Here is a 17805-nt window from a genome sequence, read left to right as displayed (position 1 = left end):
CAGGATCCGGGGGAAGGTGAGAGGGAGAATAAGAACACCCATTTCTTTGATCATTTTACCAGAGATTACCAGTGCAGTTGGGACCTCCACAGTATTTATGGTGGGCGTGTAGATAACTGCTTAAGTGCTTTTAATAACTCTCTGGAGGCGTCTCTGTCTCTCCATTGATTATCTAGGGACCCTAGGTTTCTGACTTAAAAGATACTTTATTTGGATGGTACAATAGGCTCTGTGCATAGCTCTGAAGCTTTTTTCACTGCCTAGATGTGGGAAGAACACCCATACAAATAACAAGGCAAAGACTTGAGTGGAAAATAAATAAAAGTTAAACTCTTTTGTGTGGGGGCATTTATAATTTTGCGGTTGCAAAGGTGGGGTGGAAGACATTTTGCATAGTTAGGAACAAGTGAAGAGTTTGAATTCTACCTTGTGGAAGAGTACATTGACTTTTACAGTGCTGTGATGAGTGTGTAGAGTCTGTCTTGACAGCATCCCTGAACTCCAATATCTGGATGTGAAAAACAAGGTACAGTTGGATAAAGTATGTTTACAGTATGACATATTACAGATCTTAATTTTTCCATTCCTGTTAATAGAAGAATGATAGTTTGCATCCACGTCCTTGATTTATCTTCTTAATGTTTAGAGTGATTAGATCTGTAAATAGTAAGAACCTGCCATTATTCGCCTTCCTTCTCTCTCAGCACAACGTGCCTTTATCAGGTTTTTGTCTTGTCCAACAGAGGTGGTTGAATATTGTAGTCTTGACCAGAAAGAAGGGCAAACCTGGGTTTTGGCTATTGATCTGTGCAATTGTCACAGATGCCAAGGAAAGGAGAGGCAGAAATCTCCATTGCTTGTAGTGTCACTTTTGAGCCATGCTAACATTTTTTTCTTTTCTGTGGTTTGCTACTGAGTCACTAATGTGGATTGTAATGTGGTTCTAATCATCCTAATGTGGCTTCTGGAGTTTAATGTTAATACTTGTTGATTTAAAAACAGTGCTGTTCATCAGTGACTTGTCATCAGCCCATGATACTCCTTTCTGAAAGCCCATTTCTGTAGAAAATATCCAAGGCCTGATGGTAGTGTTTTTATGGTGCAGTCTTGATATTTTAGAAGGCGGTTTAGGGGGAAGGTTTATTTTGTTTTCCTTTTGATTGATTCCTAGATAGTTTAAGTGGGTTTTCTATCCAATTCAATCTATTTAGGAGAAGTGTCACATCTTTATTCAACATCTTCATGAATGTCCTGGAGAAGGCAGTGTAACAGAAATCTCGGAGTTTACAGATGCTACTAAACTGTTTTGGATACTCTAATGTTGGTTTTGTTGCAGGGAACTCCAGAGGGACCTCACAAAACTGCATGGGCAAAAGCATGACAGATAAGCTCTAATGTAGCTAAACATAAGGTAATACATCACAGGAGAAATAAACTAGCGCACACACCCACAGGATGCTGAACTGGGCATGGGCAGGTACAGCTGAGAAAGACACTTTGGGTTTCCCTTTGGTGAAATCATAAATTCTGTGTGCAACAGTAGTGTTGTTTTCCTGCTGTATATAACCTTCTTATGTCCATATGTTAGAGTACTGTGTGCAGCTTTGGTCTCCCCATCTCAGGGATATAGGGGAGGTCAATGAGGACTAGAGGGTGGCATTGAAAGTGATGGAACAGCTCCCTTTTGAGGAGAGACTGAAAGGGCTGAAGGTCTTCAACCTGGAGGTGAGAAGGTTGATAGGGAGGAGTATGGTTGAGGTTTACAAAGTTATGAAGGCAGTGGCCAAGGTGAATGTGTGCCTTCACTCACCAAATGCCACATCACTAGAAACTGGGACACTCAAAGAGGTGTGTAGGAGATTTAAAATGGATGCAATACTTCCATATCTGGCTTTTGGAGAACTTCCAGAACTTTTTGTCATGGGGAGCAATGAAGGCAGACAACAGCAGACGGTTCAAAAGGGTTTGGACAAGTTCCTGAGGAACAGGTCCATAAATTGATACTGGTAGGCCTAGGCCTGGGGACATACCCTCTGACAAGCCTGTCACTTCCTCAGGCTCCACAGCTATCATTAGAATAGTTCAGAGAACAACCAAGCTCCAGCATTTTCCCTAAATAACCTCTGCAGCTGTCACTGTGAGACACATAGTTCTGGTTTGGATGGACTATTTGTCTGATCTAACAGGGTGTTTCTTATGTCTGTCACATACAAGTTGATTGTATAATCCAGAGAGAAAATAGGAAGGTGTTTCCTTTAAAATTTTGGGGGTGAAACAGGAATTATGCATACATATAATTATATATTTTATTGTTTGAAGAATAGCATCATTTTATGAGATTGGTCAAAAATGTCAAAAAAATATGTAAACCAGTAGTTTATGTAGTGAGCAATTTAGAATAAAGCACGATCTATAATTCTTTCTTTTTTTAAGTTCTTATAGGACTAATTTGTAGAAGTAGAATGGCTTCTGTAAACTAAATGTTCTATCAATTTGCTAGCCTCAGTTTCTTTCAGTTATCTCTATTTGCTTTTAAGCTTTAAAACAAATAATCTGTCTTGTTTTATGCAGGCTGTATTGCATCTCTACCCATCGTTTCCTTGGGAAAGCCAAGGGTCTTAGCTTGTGTTAAGCTTAAAGTAAATAGATCCTTCTTGGACTTTTTTTTCAACAATTTATAAGTGCAATATAGGCAAAAATAGGGCAAACTAATTGAATCGCTTTTAGTTTTATTACTTAAATCTTGATGGTTTACCAAGTGGAAAGTGTGTGAAGATAGTGCTCACGAAAGCAACAGCCCTATTACTTTTAAGCATGTGTCAGAATAAATGCCATGGGATACGAACCATTCTTTGACAGCAAACTAGCAAGAATCATGAGGAGGGTTACACGTATGCTATTTTCAGTGTCCACAGTAGCCAATAGATATGTACAACTGGAGGGATGCTTCAATTCCCTGTTTTTTTTAATCTAGTCTCTTTGAGTAGGGGCCACCGTTGGTGTAACAAGTAGGTTGTAGCTGCATTATGAAGACAAGTGAAGCTCCAGCCAAGACCAAAACACAACTGGGGAAAGAGGCATAGTTTGCGATTCTGGGACTCTGCTTTGTAGAGCAGAGCCTCTGCTACAAAAATAATTTGAAGTGAATGTTCAAGGAAACTAAGGAAGATTGAAGAGCCCATTGTTTCAGAAAAGGGCATCAATGCAGTGAAACTGTTCTTGGTCAATATTCTAATTGGTGTACATACATATCCATGTTAATACAGTTCATAAAATTGATGTGTCTTGGTTCTCTTCACTGTGGGGAAAGTCAGAAGAGTATCAGAATTATTTCATTTATGGCCAAGCTTGTGACAGTGTATCAACACTGATATGAACTGAAAAAACACTTATATAGTGAATAAAATAAAATTCTGGGGTGTTTTAATGTTAGATTTTTCTTTTTTAATTTTATTCTTAATGGGTTTTTCCCTTTCAGAATCTGCTGGTAGTAAGGACCAAGTAATATAATAGTTCTAAGGCTGTGCAAAGAGTCTCTCAAAATTACAGAGAACTGCTGTCATGAAAATGCAATCCAAGAAACATTAGCTAAAGACAAATCATTAACTGTCTAAGTACCTGCTGTCTGATTTTTTTTCTCCTTGATGCCCAAACAGACTGCTGTGCGTAAATAAATATTTAAAATATTTGTATCTAGATCACTGTATCTGTTTTGCTAAAATCATACATTGCATAATTAACAGCCTCTATGAACCACATAAAGCTTTGACTTTTATCTTTGCATTAAATCAGAGGGAAAACGAGTAACAGACTCTGTATTGTGACAGAGTGATTACATCTGTAGATAAGAGGGCTTAGCAGACTTTTGTCAAATGTTATAATCCAAATACCTAGGCAAAAAGGTGATTTGTGTGCATTATCAAATTTTATTTATTTATTTACAAACCACATGACAAGATTTGGCCAAGAAGGGAAACAGATCTTTTAACTCTTGGAATTCAGGTTAGCAGACCATCAATTTTAATTTCAGGTCAGTGATTTAAAATAAAATGGAAAAAAAATGTTTCATTTGGGCAATCGATGCAGGACAGTGATATGACAGTGTGTTATGGAAAATATAAATTAGTGAAAATCCTGGCTGGGAAGCCCTACTCTCTCCTCAGCCCATGTAAATAAACAGAGTGCGAGGGTCTCTTGAAATCCAAACAGGCAAACAAAAATCTTATTCTTTATTATGCAAAGACATTTACACTGCTTTTCCAAGTGTCCCGTTCATGAATTATCAGTTCCAGTCAGTAGATGAAAATATGCGATAAAATATCGAGGACAACATTTTAATTTGGGCTAGGACAAATTTTGGAGCATTAATTATTTTTTTTCCAGTAAAGATAATATTAAACAGAGGATGTATCTTGCATTTGAAGAATCCTTTGAAGCTCATCTTTTTAAAGATTGGATTATTCCTTCCAATTTGGGACATACTATTTTGACTAAGGCTGTCTGGCGAGTTTAATCAAGTTTGCTGTTGATAAGAGGCATTTAACTTGCCTGTACATCACAGTGTAAAATGAACTGTTTCTTGATAGAGATTTTCTCAGCAATACATGGTGTGTACTTAATTCTTCTAATGTCTTTTCACTTAGTGTTGGCTAAATACAGTGAAAGTTTGACCTATGAACATATACTTTATGTTAAGTTTTGAGTGGACTCAATACACTTTTTCAACTATTCCCTTTACATATATTCTGATTAGATTGAATACTCTATGTGCTTCCTTTCCTGTTTAAGTCTCATTGAAGGTGTTCCTGGGGTTTCTGATATTGGTAGTCCCTGAATAAACTGAAATCTGTTTGTGAGAGAACTTTTCAGCTGCTCCTGAAATTTTTGAATGTGGTCTTCTAATGTTTTTGAAGCTTGAATGTAAGGAAATGCCATATCAAAGTGTTGTGGTTTAATCCCAGCTGGCAACTAAGCACCACACAGCCACTAGGTCGCTCCCCCCTGCTGGGATGGGGAGAGAATTGGAAGTAAAAATAGAAAAAAACCCTTGTGGGTAAAGATAAGAACAGTTTAATAATTGAAATAAAATAATAATAATAATAAAGATAAGATGATATAGAAAGCGAGTGATGCATGATGCAGTTGCTCGCCACCCACTGACCAATGTCCAGCCCATCCCCGAGCAGCACTTGCTGCCCCATGGCCAAATCCCCCCAGTTTCTGTACTGAGTATTATGTCATATGGTCTGGAATAGCCCTTTGGCCAGTTGGGGTCAGCTGTCCTGGCTGTGCCCCCTCCCAGCCTCTTGTGCCCCTGGCAGAGCAGGGGAAGCTGAAAAGTCCCTGACTTAGTGTAAGCACTGCTCAGCAACAACTAAACCATCAGTGTGTTACCAACATTCTTCTCATCCTAAATCCCAAACAGAGCACTATGCCCGCTACTGGGAGGAAAATCAACTCTATCCCAGCCAAACCAGCACACAAAGTCTTAGGTTTGATTTTTTTGGAAACTGCCAAAGTGAATGGAAAGCCATCCAATGGCAGACTGAAAAGAAGTCCAAGATTTTAAAATTGTGTAGTTCTCTTGTGAACTTTGAAATTGTTTTATTTGATTTTAATTAATTAAAGTAATCTTGACTTTGTTTTGCTTTGTTTTTAACATTTTTGGTAACCATTTTTTACAAATCAATACATAATCAGTACAATTAATTAGTACAAACAATTAGTATAAATTATGTCTTCTGCCACCTTAATCAGTTGTACCTATACAAGTCAACATTGAGATTACAGAAGCAATTTCTAAAGATATTTCAGAGACCAAAACCTCTCACCATCTGAGATTGTGCATTAATATTTTAAGCTTCTGGGGTTGTATAGAGCTTGTTAGACAATTTTGAGTGAGGTGTTGTATCTGATGGACTCCTCGAAGGTACTCAGGCACAGCTTTTGAAAAAACTGATTTTATTCTATTTGGGTTTTGTTGTTGTTTTTTTTTTTAATCCAACTGAAGCCACTGTAGAACATTTGACTGCTGACAGGCTTTGCTCTTCATCTGCGTTATTACTTGTTGTTAACAATGTTGGCTACAGAGAAAGTGATATGCTAATTGCTTGTGCTATTTTTCTGTACCCTCTCCATCCTAATTTTGATATTTATATTATTGTAAAACTGTTGCTCTCCCCTCCCCCCAAAAAAGAGGAAAAAAATTCTAGTAGTCAATAGGAATTTGTATTAAATTAATTCAAACTGATGTTTGAGCTGTTTGCTAGCACTGTGTTGCAGGAAAAGTGAGTGATCAGCTTGGCCAAGTGCCTGAAAGGCAATCTTGTGGTGCTCTGTTAGAGCAGAATCGATAGGAAAAGGCTGCGAGGCCTGATGGTGCGTTGTGAAACGTTGTTAGAACACCTCGTACGGGCTTTGGACCTGGGAGCTTTTACGAGTCTTCTTGCTGTGGACAGACTGAAAGTACAAATGCTTTCAGTGGTTGCTGAGTTTGTCTTTTGACCTAGAATTAGCTGAAAATATGTATGTTGGCATTCCACAAGAGAAATAATTTCAAAAATAGGTGGGTTTTTCCCCCCTTAATTTTAACCATTAACAGATTTTCTCTCTCTGACATTCTTCCTCTTACGTTTCCCTTAGAGCATGTGCAACATCGAAGCGAAGTTTCTGTGCCCATCTCTGAGTTTATTTGCCCAATCTAGCAGGTTTTTGGTGTTTGTGTGTGTTAACTGAGAAAAGGAGCAAGTTGGGAAGAGGGGAGAGGAAGATTCGGGAACTGAGTTTTTAAAGCTTTTCTTTTGCAGAGTTGTGTGGGAAATCCACAGGATTTCAGCATCACACAGGCAGGGTCAGCCATCAGCATAACCATTCCTGTGATATGTGATAGGAATTTTCCAGGGTGCAGAGAACATGAGAGTGTTTAAATACCATTTTATTAATCTGTTTTATGCACCTGACTTCATCCACTATATAATCTATACACAAGGAAGAGAAAAGATTTTAAAATTGGAGCTAAACAGCATAGCAACCTCTGAAAAAGAGGAGCAGCTACATTTTCTTTCCTTTTATAGCTGTGTCTTTCTTGCTGTGAAACAGGAGGCAGAAGGTTTATGAAAAGGTCCAGTAAAAGCCATTTAGAAAGCTTCACACGTCCTGCCCTTTAATCAAATCTGGTTTTTTCCTCCTATAGGAAGTGAAAGCAATTTATTTCTGTCACAACTTTGTTCTTCAGAAGTTAAGTCCTGTTGAATTCATGATCAAGAGTGTCTGCTGGCGTAGACCAGAGTTGGGCGCTCTGTGTTTGTCCTGATTTGGAAGTTGTTGATCCTCCTACATATATAGCTGCTAATCTTGGTTCACAAGCTTGGGAAACTTCGGGAATCTCTGCAGGCTGTTTGTGTTCAGCGCACGGCGGCTCCTTAATGCTGCCGAGAATTGCAGACACCTTTAATCTCTTCCCAGTCTGTTCCTTTAGAGCAACCCCACCTGTGTAAAGATAAGAATGGGAATAAATCCTGTGGGTCGTTGAGGCGGCAGGGCTGTCTGAAGCAAAACTCCTTTTTTTAGAGTCAGACAGAGTAACAAGGACAACAGTATGAAAAACACCGATGTTTGCATCTGCTACACCTACTGCCTGCTTGCTACTTGCTTGATTGACAGCCAAAATTGAGCACTAGGACTTTTCTGGCGTTTGCTTTCTCTTCCAGCCTTGCTGCTGGATGCCATTAGTTACTTAGAGAAATCCATTTTTTTTTCAGCATTGTATAAACAGAATGCTTTTAATCCAAGCTCTTTACTCCATTTGGTGTATGTTAACAGTTTTTGCCTTGGCTGTCAGACAGCAGTCATGGATGGTTCCTGCAGGTTACCTCACGTGGGCATCCACAAATAACCCTTCAGCTCAGCAGGGCCCAGACTTGGTTACGTGTGGCAAAAAAGTGGCTATAAGGAAAAAAATGACCATTACTGTCACACAGAGTGAAAAGACTTAGGTCTTGTGTTGCAGAAATTGCAAGTCCTAAGATATGTGAAATGTCAATTTGCTTATTAAATGTAGAGAACTTTATATTGCTATGGGCAGGTAATTGTTGTGGTTTAACCCCAGCTGGAAACTAAGCCCCACGCAGTCACTTGCTCACTCCCCTCCAGTGGGATGGGGGAAGAGAATCAGGAAGAGAAAAAGTGAGAAAACTCGTGGGTTGAGATGAAGACAGTTTAATAGGGAAGGCAAAAGCCATGCACACAAGCAAAGTAAAACAAGGAATGCATTCACTGCTTCCCATTGTCAAGCAGGTGTTCGGCCATCTCCAGGAGACCAGGGCTCCATCACACATAATGGTTCCTTGGGAAGACAAACGCCATCACTCTGAACATTCCCTTCCTCCTTCTTCCCCCAGCTTTATGTGCTGAGCATGACGTCGTATGGTGTGGGATACCCCTTTGGTCAGTTGGGGTCAGCTGTCCCAGCTGTGCCCCCTCCCAGCTTCTTGTTCACCCCAAGCCTCCTCGCTGGTGGGGTGGGGCGAGGAGCAGAAAAGGCCTTGACTCTGTGTAAGCCCTGCTCAGCAATAATGAAAACATCCCTGGGTTATCAACTCTCCCAGCACAAATCCAAAACACAGCCCCATACCAGCTACTGTGAAGAAAACGAACTCCATCCCAGCCAAAACCAGCACGTAAATGTAATTTCAGATCCGTGTTACTGTGAATTAGAAAGCTGCAGGGAAAATTAATAAAAATATTTCTGATATTAATAAAATAGTCACTTGGAGGAACTATCTGTTAGTTTGAGCACTTGTGAATGTAAAGAACAGTAGCTTGCAGCAGGTCAGTACTCATCCATACTGAAGCTGGTCTTGTCTCTTGGGCAAAGGATATCTGACTGACTTTGTGTGTAGAGGAATGCAAATGAGTGCCATGGGCTTCAGTGCAGTACCTCTTGGCAGCATTAGTACCTTTTTTTACCTTAAGTTGCTTTTGCCCATTAACTAGTTTTTTTTCCAGCATACCATTTTTCTTTTGCACCAAAATACACAAATATTTTACAGCCTTTCAAGTAATATTTTTGTTACTTGCTATTACGCTATTATTTACATAGGAATCAAAAAGTCTGCAGTCTTTTCCAACCGTTTAAAATATGTAAACATTAATTCATTCAGATGTGTTCCTGTTCTGTGCTGTTTAGGCACACAAATTAAACAATAGTTTGTCAAGCGAGGTATCATGCTGTTGATCCAAACAGTAGTTTTTAACTTTGATAAACTTACAGCCTTTCTTAAATGAGCAAATAACCTGAGGAGTGTAAAATAACCTGAGGAGTGTAGACTCCATGCATATGCAAGACAGAGCGCAGCATGACCCGAAGATGAGTCTGACGGCTGAACCTGATTTAGCCTCTGGTAGTGGCTGCCGTCAGGCTGCAAACTTCATTTTTCAAAGGTTTGTAACTTGGGCAGAGTTGACCTGTTTTTCACAGACGGGGGCCTGCTGAATTTCAGATCCTTACTTCAAAGCAAGATGGTGCTAGAGCTCTTTGACAAGATGCCCACCATTTTTCTTAGTATGGCTGAAGCAGCGTGTTGCCTTCCCTGGCCTCTTCAGAAGCAATGGAGTGTTCTGGCTGAAATCGTTAAAGCAGAAATTTGGAGTAGAAAACTTCAGTCTGTCTTTTAGAAGTCGACACTTTATATAAGCAACTGAAAACATCCTCTGATAAGAACTGTTGGGCAACTTGCGTATTGAGGATGTTCCCACTCCATCTGTACTAATAAAGAAGTTTGTAATAAAAATGATTGCCCTTCTCAGAGTGACAAAAAATAAAGGCAACTTCAAGCATTAATGAATAAAAACATTTTCGAATGAATAGCTTCATGTCTAATGGTGGCAGGTTTATTTTAGAAAGCTGTTTTTATGTAACACCATTGGGAAAAGAAAAGATGATGAGCTACCACTGTCTTTTTTAATAAAAAGTAGCTTCTTATTCACCCAAGCATAGTCATTCATAACTACTGATTTTTCTGAAGAAGCTTTTAAAATCCATATAATCATCTTTGCAAAAAGAAAGGGCACAAGTGACACAGCTGTCTTATTCATACTCTTGCTCGGTTGGGAATTTTCCTACTGAATTAACTAGCTCTCAAAAGGGGAGTCAGAGTCTTTGCCTAGGTTTTACAAGTTTGGGGGACCAGATATATGGCATTTAGGGGAAACATTAGATTGTTTGGTCAGGACTTCTAATATATTTTATACTGAAAACAGGTCTCTGGTGTCTGTCCCCTGCGCCTAAAGTACTAATTGGTTATGTGAGGTTTAAGCGACGTGGGGAGCATCTCTAGTGTTGGTGCAGTCAGTAAATAGTTATGGTGTATAATTACTACCATTGCAGAAAGCTGAAATGGTTTTATTAAATGGAATTTGTATTTACCCTCTTCTAAAATAATCTCTAAGGCTATAACTTTTTTAAAAAACAGGCTTCCATATTGGAAGGTGCGAAGCATTATGTGATGCCATGTAAATGCCAATTATTCTTTAAAAAGAGAAAAACAACAAACCTCCTTTGCTTGAATTTTAAGTGATTACCAATTATAACAAAATTTCAGTTGCAATACTGAGAAGAATCTGAGTTGTTATTCTGCAAGGTTACATTTATATTTATTTCTGTGTGTAGTGCCATATGCTTTTCTGGTTTTTATTTAACAGTCTGCAATTACTGCAACGGTTGTCATAACTGTGTATTCCACAGATGTCTTGGGTATGGGTTTGATCCACGAAAAAGGAATTAAGGAAAAGTGTACGGTTAGTGTTAACCCTTGTCACCACTTCCCACCCATACCGTGGGTTGTATCAAGGGTCTTCCTTATGTAAAAAAGTGGACAAAACTCTCAAATTCCAAATGCCACCTGCATTTTCAGAATCTACTCAGTCTTACTGTTGTTGTCACTTCAGATTCAGTAGCTATATAAAATGCGATTGATTACACATTCATAATCGCTGAGTGCTTTGCTTGCAAAATTGTTTTTCGTGCATTTTGTTCCATTCAGAATAAAAACAAGTAGAATGACCTTGCATGAAACATGATATCAAAGTTACTGGTTTTGTCATTGCCACTTCATTTCGCATGCTGCAAAAATACTACTGTCAACAACTTGCCTTCTTCTTAGGACAGCTGTGAATGGCCTACCAGGCGTTCTTACCTTGGCTCTTTTCTATAAGTAAAGCAGTGTTCTTCAGTGTTTCACCTCTTCAGCTTCTTGCAAAAGATCATTACATGCATACATTAACAAAACCATTAAAACATATAAGTGTTTCAGGAAGAAGACTGAAGTTTAAAAATAAGTAAGTAGGGAAATTAGCATATTTTAAGTGCTCAAGTACAAACATAATGGGAAGCAATGTATAGTTAAAGAAAAAATGTTAAGATTTACAAAACTAGGTTACACCTTCATTAACTTAAATGATCATTTCATGTATTTTTAAAATGTAAAAATAACCAAATACCAGTCTTTAAATAAAAGCTTTTGCCTCTTCAAATGACTTAATAATAGAGGCAGTCATTTAAGTTGTGCCTTGACACAGGAAAAAGTTTTAGCTTTGTTCTGCTCTCCCACACCCTCCTTTTTGCAGAAATCAAAATTCAGTCATCAAAATTACCTTCAAGCAGATATTTTTCAAGCTATTGCCTGTCATGGGATATATTATTAAAATAATGTTGACCTTCTCTTAGCCCAAAAGGGAAAACAAAATTGTTTTTAATATTAGACTGACTTTCATATTGATTAAACAAAAATAATTGCAAAAATTAAGTGGTTATAATACAAAGGAAAATAGAAGTTAGAAATACTCTTCAATAAGTAGTCTCTTACTCTGTTAAGAAATGGAAGGATACAAATTTGGGAATTTATTTGAAATACTCTAACTGTATTCTGAAAACATAAAATACTTGCTTTCCTCCAGAACGCTCGTGCCACTTCTGCTCACAGTCAAACTACGAGCAGATTTACAGACACGCTTAGTGGGAGGACCCTTCCAGTCTGGAACATGATCCATCTTCTGCTCTCTAGTTTAAATTTGAGCCTCTTTTAGGGACGTCATCATGTTTTGTTCTCTTGCTTTCTGGTAGTCTGGATCAGTTCCTCCAAGGTCTTGTGAGACGCCAGATTGCACAGGCGACAGACTGCATGTTCTGTCATCGCTTTCATACCAGCAGTGGAAAACTTTTCATCTTCTTGCTAAATGTGGTCAGGTTTGCATTATACATAATGTTGTAATTGACCTGCAGGCACCGGATAGTCTATTTTTGATTATTCCTTTTTTTTTAAATTGGGTTTTGAAAGAAAAAAATGCCTAATTTTCAAGAGCATCTTGGTTCAATAAGATCTGCTGGATTTAGCTGAGGAGCATTGCAGAGGAGATGGTATTATGTATTTGTCCTGATGCACTGAATAGTGGTCTTCCTTAAAAGCTTAGTTTAATGTAATCAATCATTAACCAAATTAATTGGGCATTTCTTTAGCTGGAGATGTCATTTAATTAGAGAACCAGTTTTTGCCAGTTTACATCCTTAATCAATTTAATTTATTTTTAGTGGAGAGCAATTCAGGTATCCTTGAACCTCAGCCGCGTACTAAACGCACAAGGGTCGTATCAGCATGTCGCGTCGTGTCTGGGGTTAGCCTTAGGGACAGAGAGAGCCCTCCACTGGGACTCTGTCCAGTTTGGTATTTGTTCAGGTAAGAAGGCAAGTTACGCCTGACCTCCTCCAGATGCATCACGCTTCTTCCTCTTAACCAGCCGTGCAGCTCAGTGCGTTGAGGTGAAGCCCCGCTTCACCTACACTCCCCCAAACCGTCCTTAACAAGTAAACAGGTGAAAAATGAGTTGGGGAGTCTCTTCTCTGTTGAGACCTAGCTGTTCTGCTGAGGTGAAGAGATGTATCCTTCCCCTTTACCTCCCTGATTGAAGTCAGATGTTTAGTCATGACTATTCCCTAGGTATGAAAATACTGGAGGCTCAAAAATCGGGTATGCTTTGATGTGAGCAGTTGGCTAATGTCTGGGGAAAAGAGCTATGTGAGTGAAATAATACCATACTTAGAAAGCATAGCCACACCGTTTTCTTTCCCGATACTTATATATTCCTATGCAGGAACTCATGGCACCAAAGAGCAGATTTCCATGCAAAAATTTTCTAAGCCAGTCTGTCAGACCAGTTTTCTCCTCCATGGAGAAATGTTCTCAGCTGCTGTTTTCATAAGGAAATAATGCTGCTTCTGTTTAGGTTGAGTATTATAAACTCAAGGGAATGCTGGCTGCCCTTCAGAGACCCTGGCTGTCGTGGGTAAATGGTGGCCATTATGTTTCTTTCATCTTGGTAAGACTCAAAGCTGTGTATTTGCTTTGTGTTTCACTGAACTTAAGACGAGAAAGATGCAACTCATTTCTATTTTTTTTTTTAAGTACGTTACTTGCTATAAAGTTAAAATACAGTCCTTATTTCTCACTGTTAACTTTATTTTTGTTCTCTATCCAAGTTGGATAATGGAGATGAGCAAGCAGCCCAGATCAGACGTGAACTAGATGGACGACTACAACTGGCAGAACAAATGGCAAGGGTAAGCAGTTGCTTCCATGTACCAAAACCATATCTTCATATGAGATTGAGTGGGACAATACTTAGTGTGTGTTTCCAGTTTCTGATACTAAAATTAAGCAGAAGAGCATCTGAAAACAATCTGGCAGATGCATTTCTTTCTGCTCTGGAGTATCTGTGTCATTAGGGGTAGGGAGAAAGCAAAACTTGTTTTTGGAAAGTCATATACTGTGTGATCCTACCTTTCCTTCATCAGCAAGTCCAGTGGTGAAAAAAAGGGTACATTATTTGCACATTTGGGATTATGTATTTTGGAACTAAAAGAAGTCAGCTTTTACATATAGAAGTGCATTATGCTGTGCTTAGGGTATAACCAAAATGTTTATGTCTTACTACAAGTTATATGTGATGCTTTTTAAGTATATGTAATATACTTTACATTTATAGATTGTCTAAGTTGATAATGGTTATATTACTATTGCAAGTAACAAAACTATGAGTGAGTCTTGTAGGTCACGTTAGTGGTGATTGGGAAAATTATAAATTCTTTTTGTAAATTTTAGAAAGCTAAGCCTATTTTTCTCTCCTACAGCTTGTATTTTATTTCACTGGACAGGATTATGCCCTTCTATATTAAATAACACAGGTGGGATTGGTATTGTCCCTGGCCATATTTGATTAAATTTTGGAGAAAGGCTCCTTTTTCACAGAAAGGCAATCTCAAGTCTCTTCAATCTCCGTGAAGCCTGGGTTTATAATCAAAGTTGTCCAATAATCCTGTGTTTGCTCTCTTGCCTTCTTCCCTTTAGCTCCAAACATTACAAAATACTGGAAGCATGTATGTTATACTGTATGTCTGCAGAAAAAAGATTTGCTTGTTTCTTTAAAAGGAAAAATGATAATTTAGGTTAACGAAGTTCATAAATAACAGCTTGGAGGTGTAGTCTTCCTAAAAAGTAAAATGCTGTCCATAAAAGTTTCAAATTCATTTTACAGCAAGTGAAAATTAGGAACACTACTTAAACAGCGTAAATTTTGTTCATTCTGTCTCTAATGTCCATATGCTGCACATCTGTAGATTTTTTAAAGAAAAATTTATTTAGCTATTTTTTACCTGAGCCATTACTTGAAAATGCTTATGGTTGCCACAGTGTCAACTGCAGTTTTGCACAGAATAAGGAACTCCATGTCCTACATGGTACATCCAAGCCAGAAATCAATCGTAGTTTTCATACATGTCTCTTAAACTACTTCAAATGCAGAATTTGGGGGGGGAGGGAACTTTGAGAGCTGTTCCTAATTCTAGCAGCTGTGAGAATTATTAAGATCATTTAAGCCTAAGCAATCAAAGGCTGCAAAATACTAATTTTATTTTCAGAGCTCAAAAACAAGGTTAGAAGCATTATGACATTGGATTAAGTATTCTAGCATCTTTGTTGGTAGAGAAAAGGGTTTTCAGTGATTATCTGCCTGTAAAAAAATTATTAAACTGCAGTCTCAAAAGATCAGCACAGCTCAAGAGAAGTCTTTGTATATAGCTTTTTCGTCGTTGTTGACATCTCATTCCAGGTTCCTGTAATACATTACTTGCTGGTTTTACAAGTTGTTAATTATAAATGGGAAGTTTATTTTAGTAGAAAAGATAATTTAGCCCATTCAGTGGAGGAGGCAAGAACCTTAGAAATATGTTCATCTATGACAGGATAAAATTAATGGGGAATTTGTGCATCTATTTTCCCATCTGTTTCTTCATGTGACTAAATTCAAAGTAGTTGAAATCAAAGTGTGTAAGACCCAATGGGATTTTCTACCTATTGTAACTGGTGCTGTTCTTTTCTAAGATAAACTTTTATGTGATCCTATGAAGTGACTACTCAGTGTCTCTTCTCCTTGAGAAACGCATCCTGAAAACCCATTTTAGCACTCTCAGAATCCAGACCTAAAGGCTTGTGTGCACATCAGCCTGATCGGTGTCTCACCTCTGTCCCCAGGGGCCTGGTTTCAGGGTGTATTCCAATACATTGCAATCAGAGTTCCCAAAATTCCAGTTTTGTGCAGGGGAATGTGTTCTTCAGACGACCTGGGCTTTTCAAATCAATGTAATTACATTCCTGTGCATATGCGCTAAAAAAATAGTGGGAAACTCCCACTATCTTGCTGTGTCTCTATTTTAAATATTATGTGTTATAGCCATTTGTCAAAAATTCACCGCCTTAAAAAAGCAAATAAAGGGGGCTGGAGTGTGTGTGGGATGGGTGAAATCTGTAGACCTCCTGAGTCTTTATGGAGGATCCTCACCCTTGTTTTGTGAGGGAGAGAAGTGGCTATAAACATTCAAGTTTTACAGAAATAAAGGCCTCCATATATTCTGCTAGGGCTGTCTTAAATCATGGAAGATTATAGTCATAAAAAATATACAGGAAAAGGCATTGTAAAAAGTTTCCTCAGTTTTTACATTGGGGTGGAAAAGACATCTTAACAAGAGGAAAGATCTTTTAACAACATAATAACAGTCTGTCTTCTCTGTCTTCTGTGTTGGCATGTAATTATTTGAACGATCCTCACAGGATAAGGTACATTTTCAAAAACACTCTAGAGTGGGGTTTTTTTGGCTAGAGCACCCTGAATCTTACCCTGTGATTTTAGTTTCTAACTATAAATGACTTCTTTTTTTTCTTTTTCAATCTGTAATATACTGGTTCTGTAATGGTCTAATGAGCCAGACCACTGGACCTGCTGCAGGTGTTTAGGGTCACAGTCAATTGGCTCGGTCTTCATTACTGAAACAAAATCAACTGTAAAGGTTTTAATGTAAAATATTTTATGATACTCCTTATAACAGCTAATGATAGAATCATCTGATTTTGGAGCAAGGTGCCTACCTTTGTGGACAATACATGGGGAGCAGTGTTTGTTTCTCATTTATACATAAAACGTATATTTTAGAATCATTTACATTTTTATTTATTCTTGAGTGACATATTCTCCCAAGCTGCCCTATATTCAGTACCAGGGAAGAAACTGTGCATAAAATTGGCTCTGTATGTGTTCGTATATGCATTATATATGTTTATATGTTCCGTCTTTATTATAAACACAATATTTAAACACTATTATCTGACTCTATAGAGGAAAAAAAAGTGATTTTTAAGTTCTCTCTAACACTTCTGTTTAAAATAATCCCGTGTAATAATTCAGCATTACTTTCAACATGAATGACCTATTATTAAAAATAGACATAAACAGCAGTAGGAAATTCATGTCGTGGCTTTTTTAATAAAAAAAAGCTTGTTTAATAGCTTTATGTTAGAAACATGAATGTGATTGACTTAGTTTTGGTAGGATGGGAAATGGATAAAGTAACAGCATTATTAGTGGATGGTTCCTTTTGTCAATTTATAAAATATTTGAAGGTAACATTGAAGGTATATTGTCAATTGATACACTTAAAACACGTCTTAGAAATATCTAATGTGTACATATTCAACCTGGGTTTGTGGCTAAATGATTCAGGGGGGAGCAAGAAGTTCCATTTTTACAAATGCCCTTTATTTTTTTGACGTGTTCAAAGAGCTATTTTGTCTACTTTATTTGAGGAATATGATGGAATTCTCAATTCAAATTACATTTCTTCTTGTCAAACTTAAATGTATTTATGGGACAGGATTGGCTGTCCCATTACTGTTTTGAAGATATAAAAATAGATAGACCCTGGAATTAAGACTTTTATTTTTATTAAATATCTCTTAACCGAGAGCAAATCAGTAAATGACGTATAATGTGGGATGATTTTTTTCCTCCCTAACTTTTAAAATGTATCATCTTCCAAGGAAAGAAAATTCCCCAAATTTGTAACAAGAGAAATGGAAAATATGTACATAGAAGAATTGCGGTCTTCGGTGAATTTGCTGATGGCAAATTTGGAAAGTCTTCCAGTGTCTAAAGGTGGGCCAGAATTTAAACTGCAGAAGTTAAAGCGATCACAGAACTCTGCATTCTTGGACATAGGAGATGAAAATGAGGTTCAGCTGTCGAAGTCTGATGTGGTCCTCTCCTTCACATTAGAGGTAATCACATATTTCACAGAAAACTTGTTGACAGTTTAAATTACGAGAATGTCCGTGTCTTGATACTTTTTTGTTATTAGTCCCTCCTTGGTAATTTTAAAATTTGATGTTAAAGAAGTAAATTATTCTTTGCCTCTTTCATAATTAA

At 37.8% G+C, this 17805-nt stretch overlaps 1 protein-coding gene across 2 annotated transcripts in view; it reads left to right on the top strand.

Moving 5' to 3' along the window:
• The window catches only part of CADPS2 (calcium dependent secretion activator 2), a 260700-nt gene that overhangs the window by 56258 nt on the left and 186637 nt on the right, over positions 1-17805 (top strand). For both annotated transcript variants that reach the window (XM_035893700.1, XM_035893699.1), the window contains exons 3-4: positions 13532-13612; positions 17421-17657. In XM_035893700.1, coding sequence (XP_035749593.1) covers positions 13532-13612; positions 17421-17657 — 318 coding nt within the window. The remainder of the gene's footprint in view (positions 1-13531; positions 13613-17420; positions 17658-17805) is intronic.

Source organism: Egretta garzetta, unplaced genomic scaffold, assembly GCF_000687185.1.
Source record: "Egretta garzetta isolate BGI_Z169 unplaced genomic scaffold, ASM68718v1 scaffold64, whole genome shotgun sequence".
Taxonomy (NCBI): Eukaryota; Metazoa; Chordata; class Aves; order Pelecaniformes; family Ardeidae; genus Egretta; species Egretta garzetta.
Note: the sequence above shows the minus strand (reverse complement) of the source record. Positions and strands in the feature narration are given on the sequence as shown.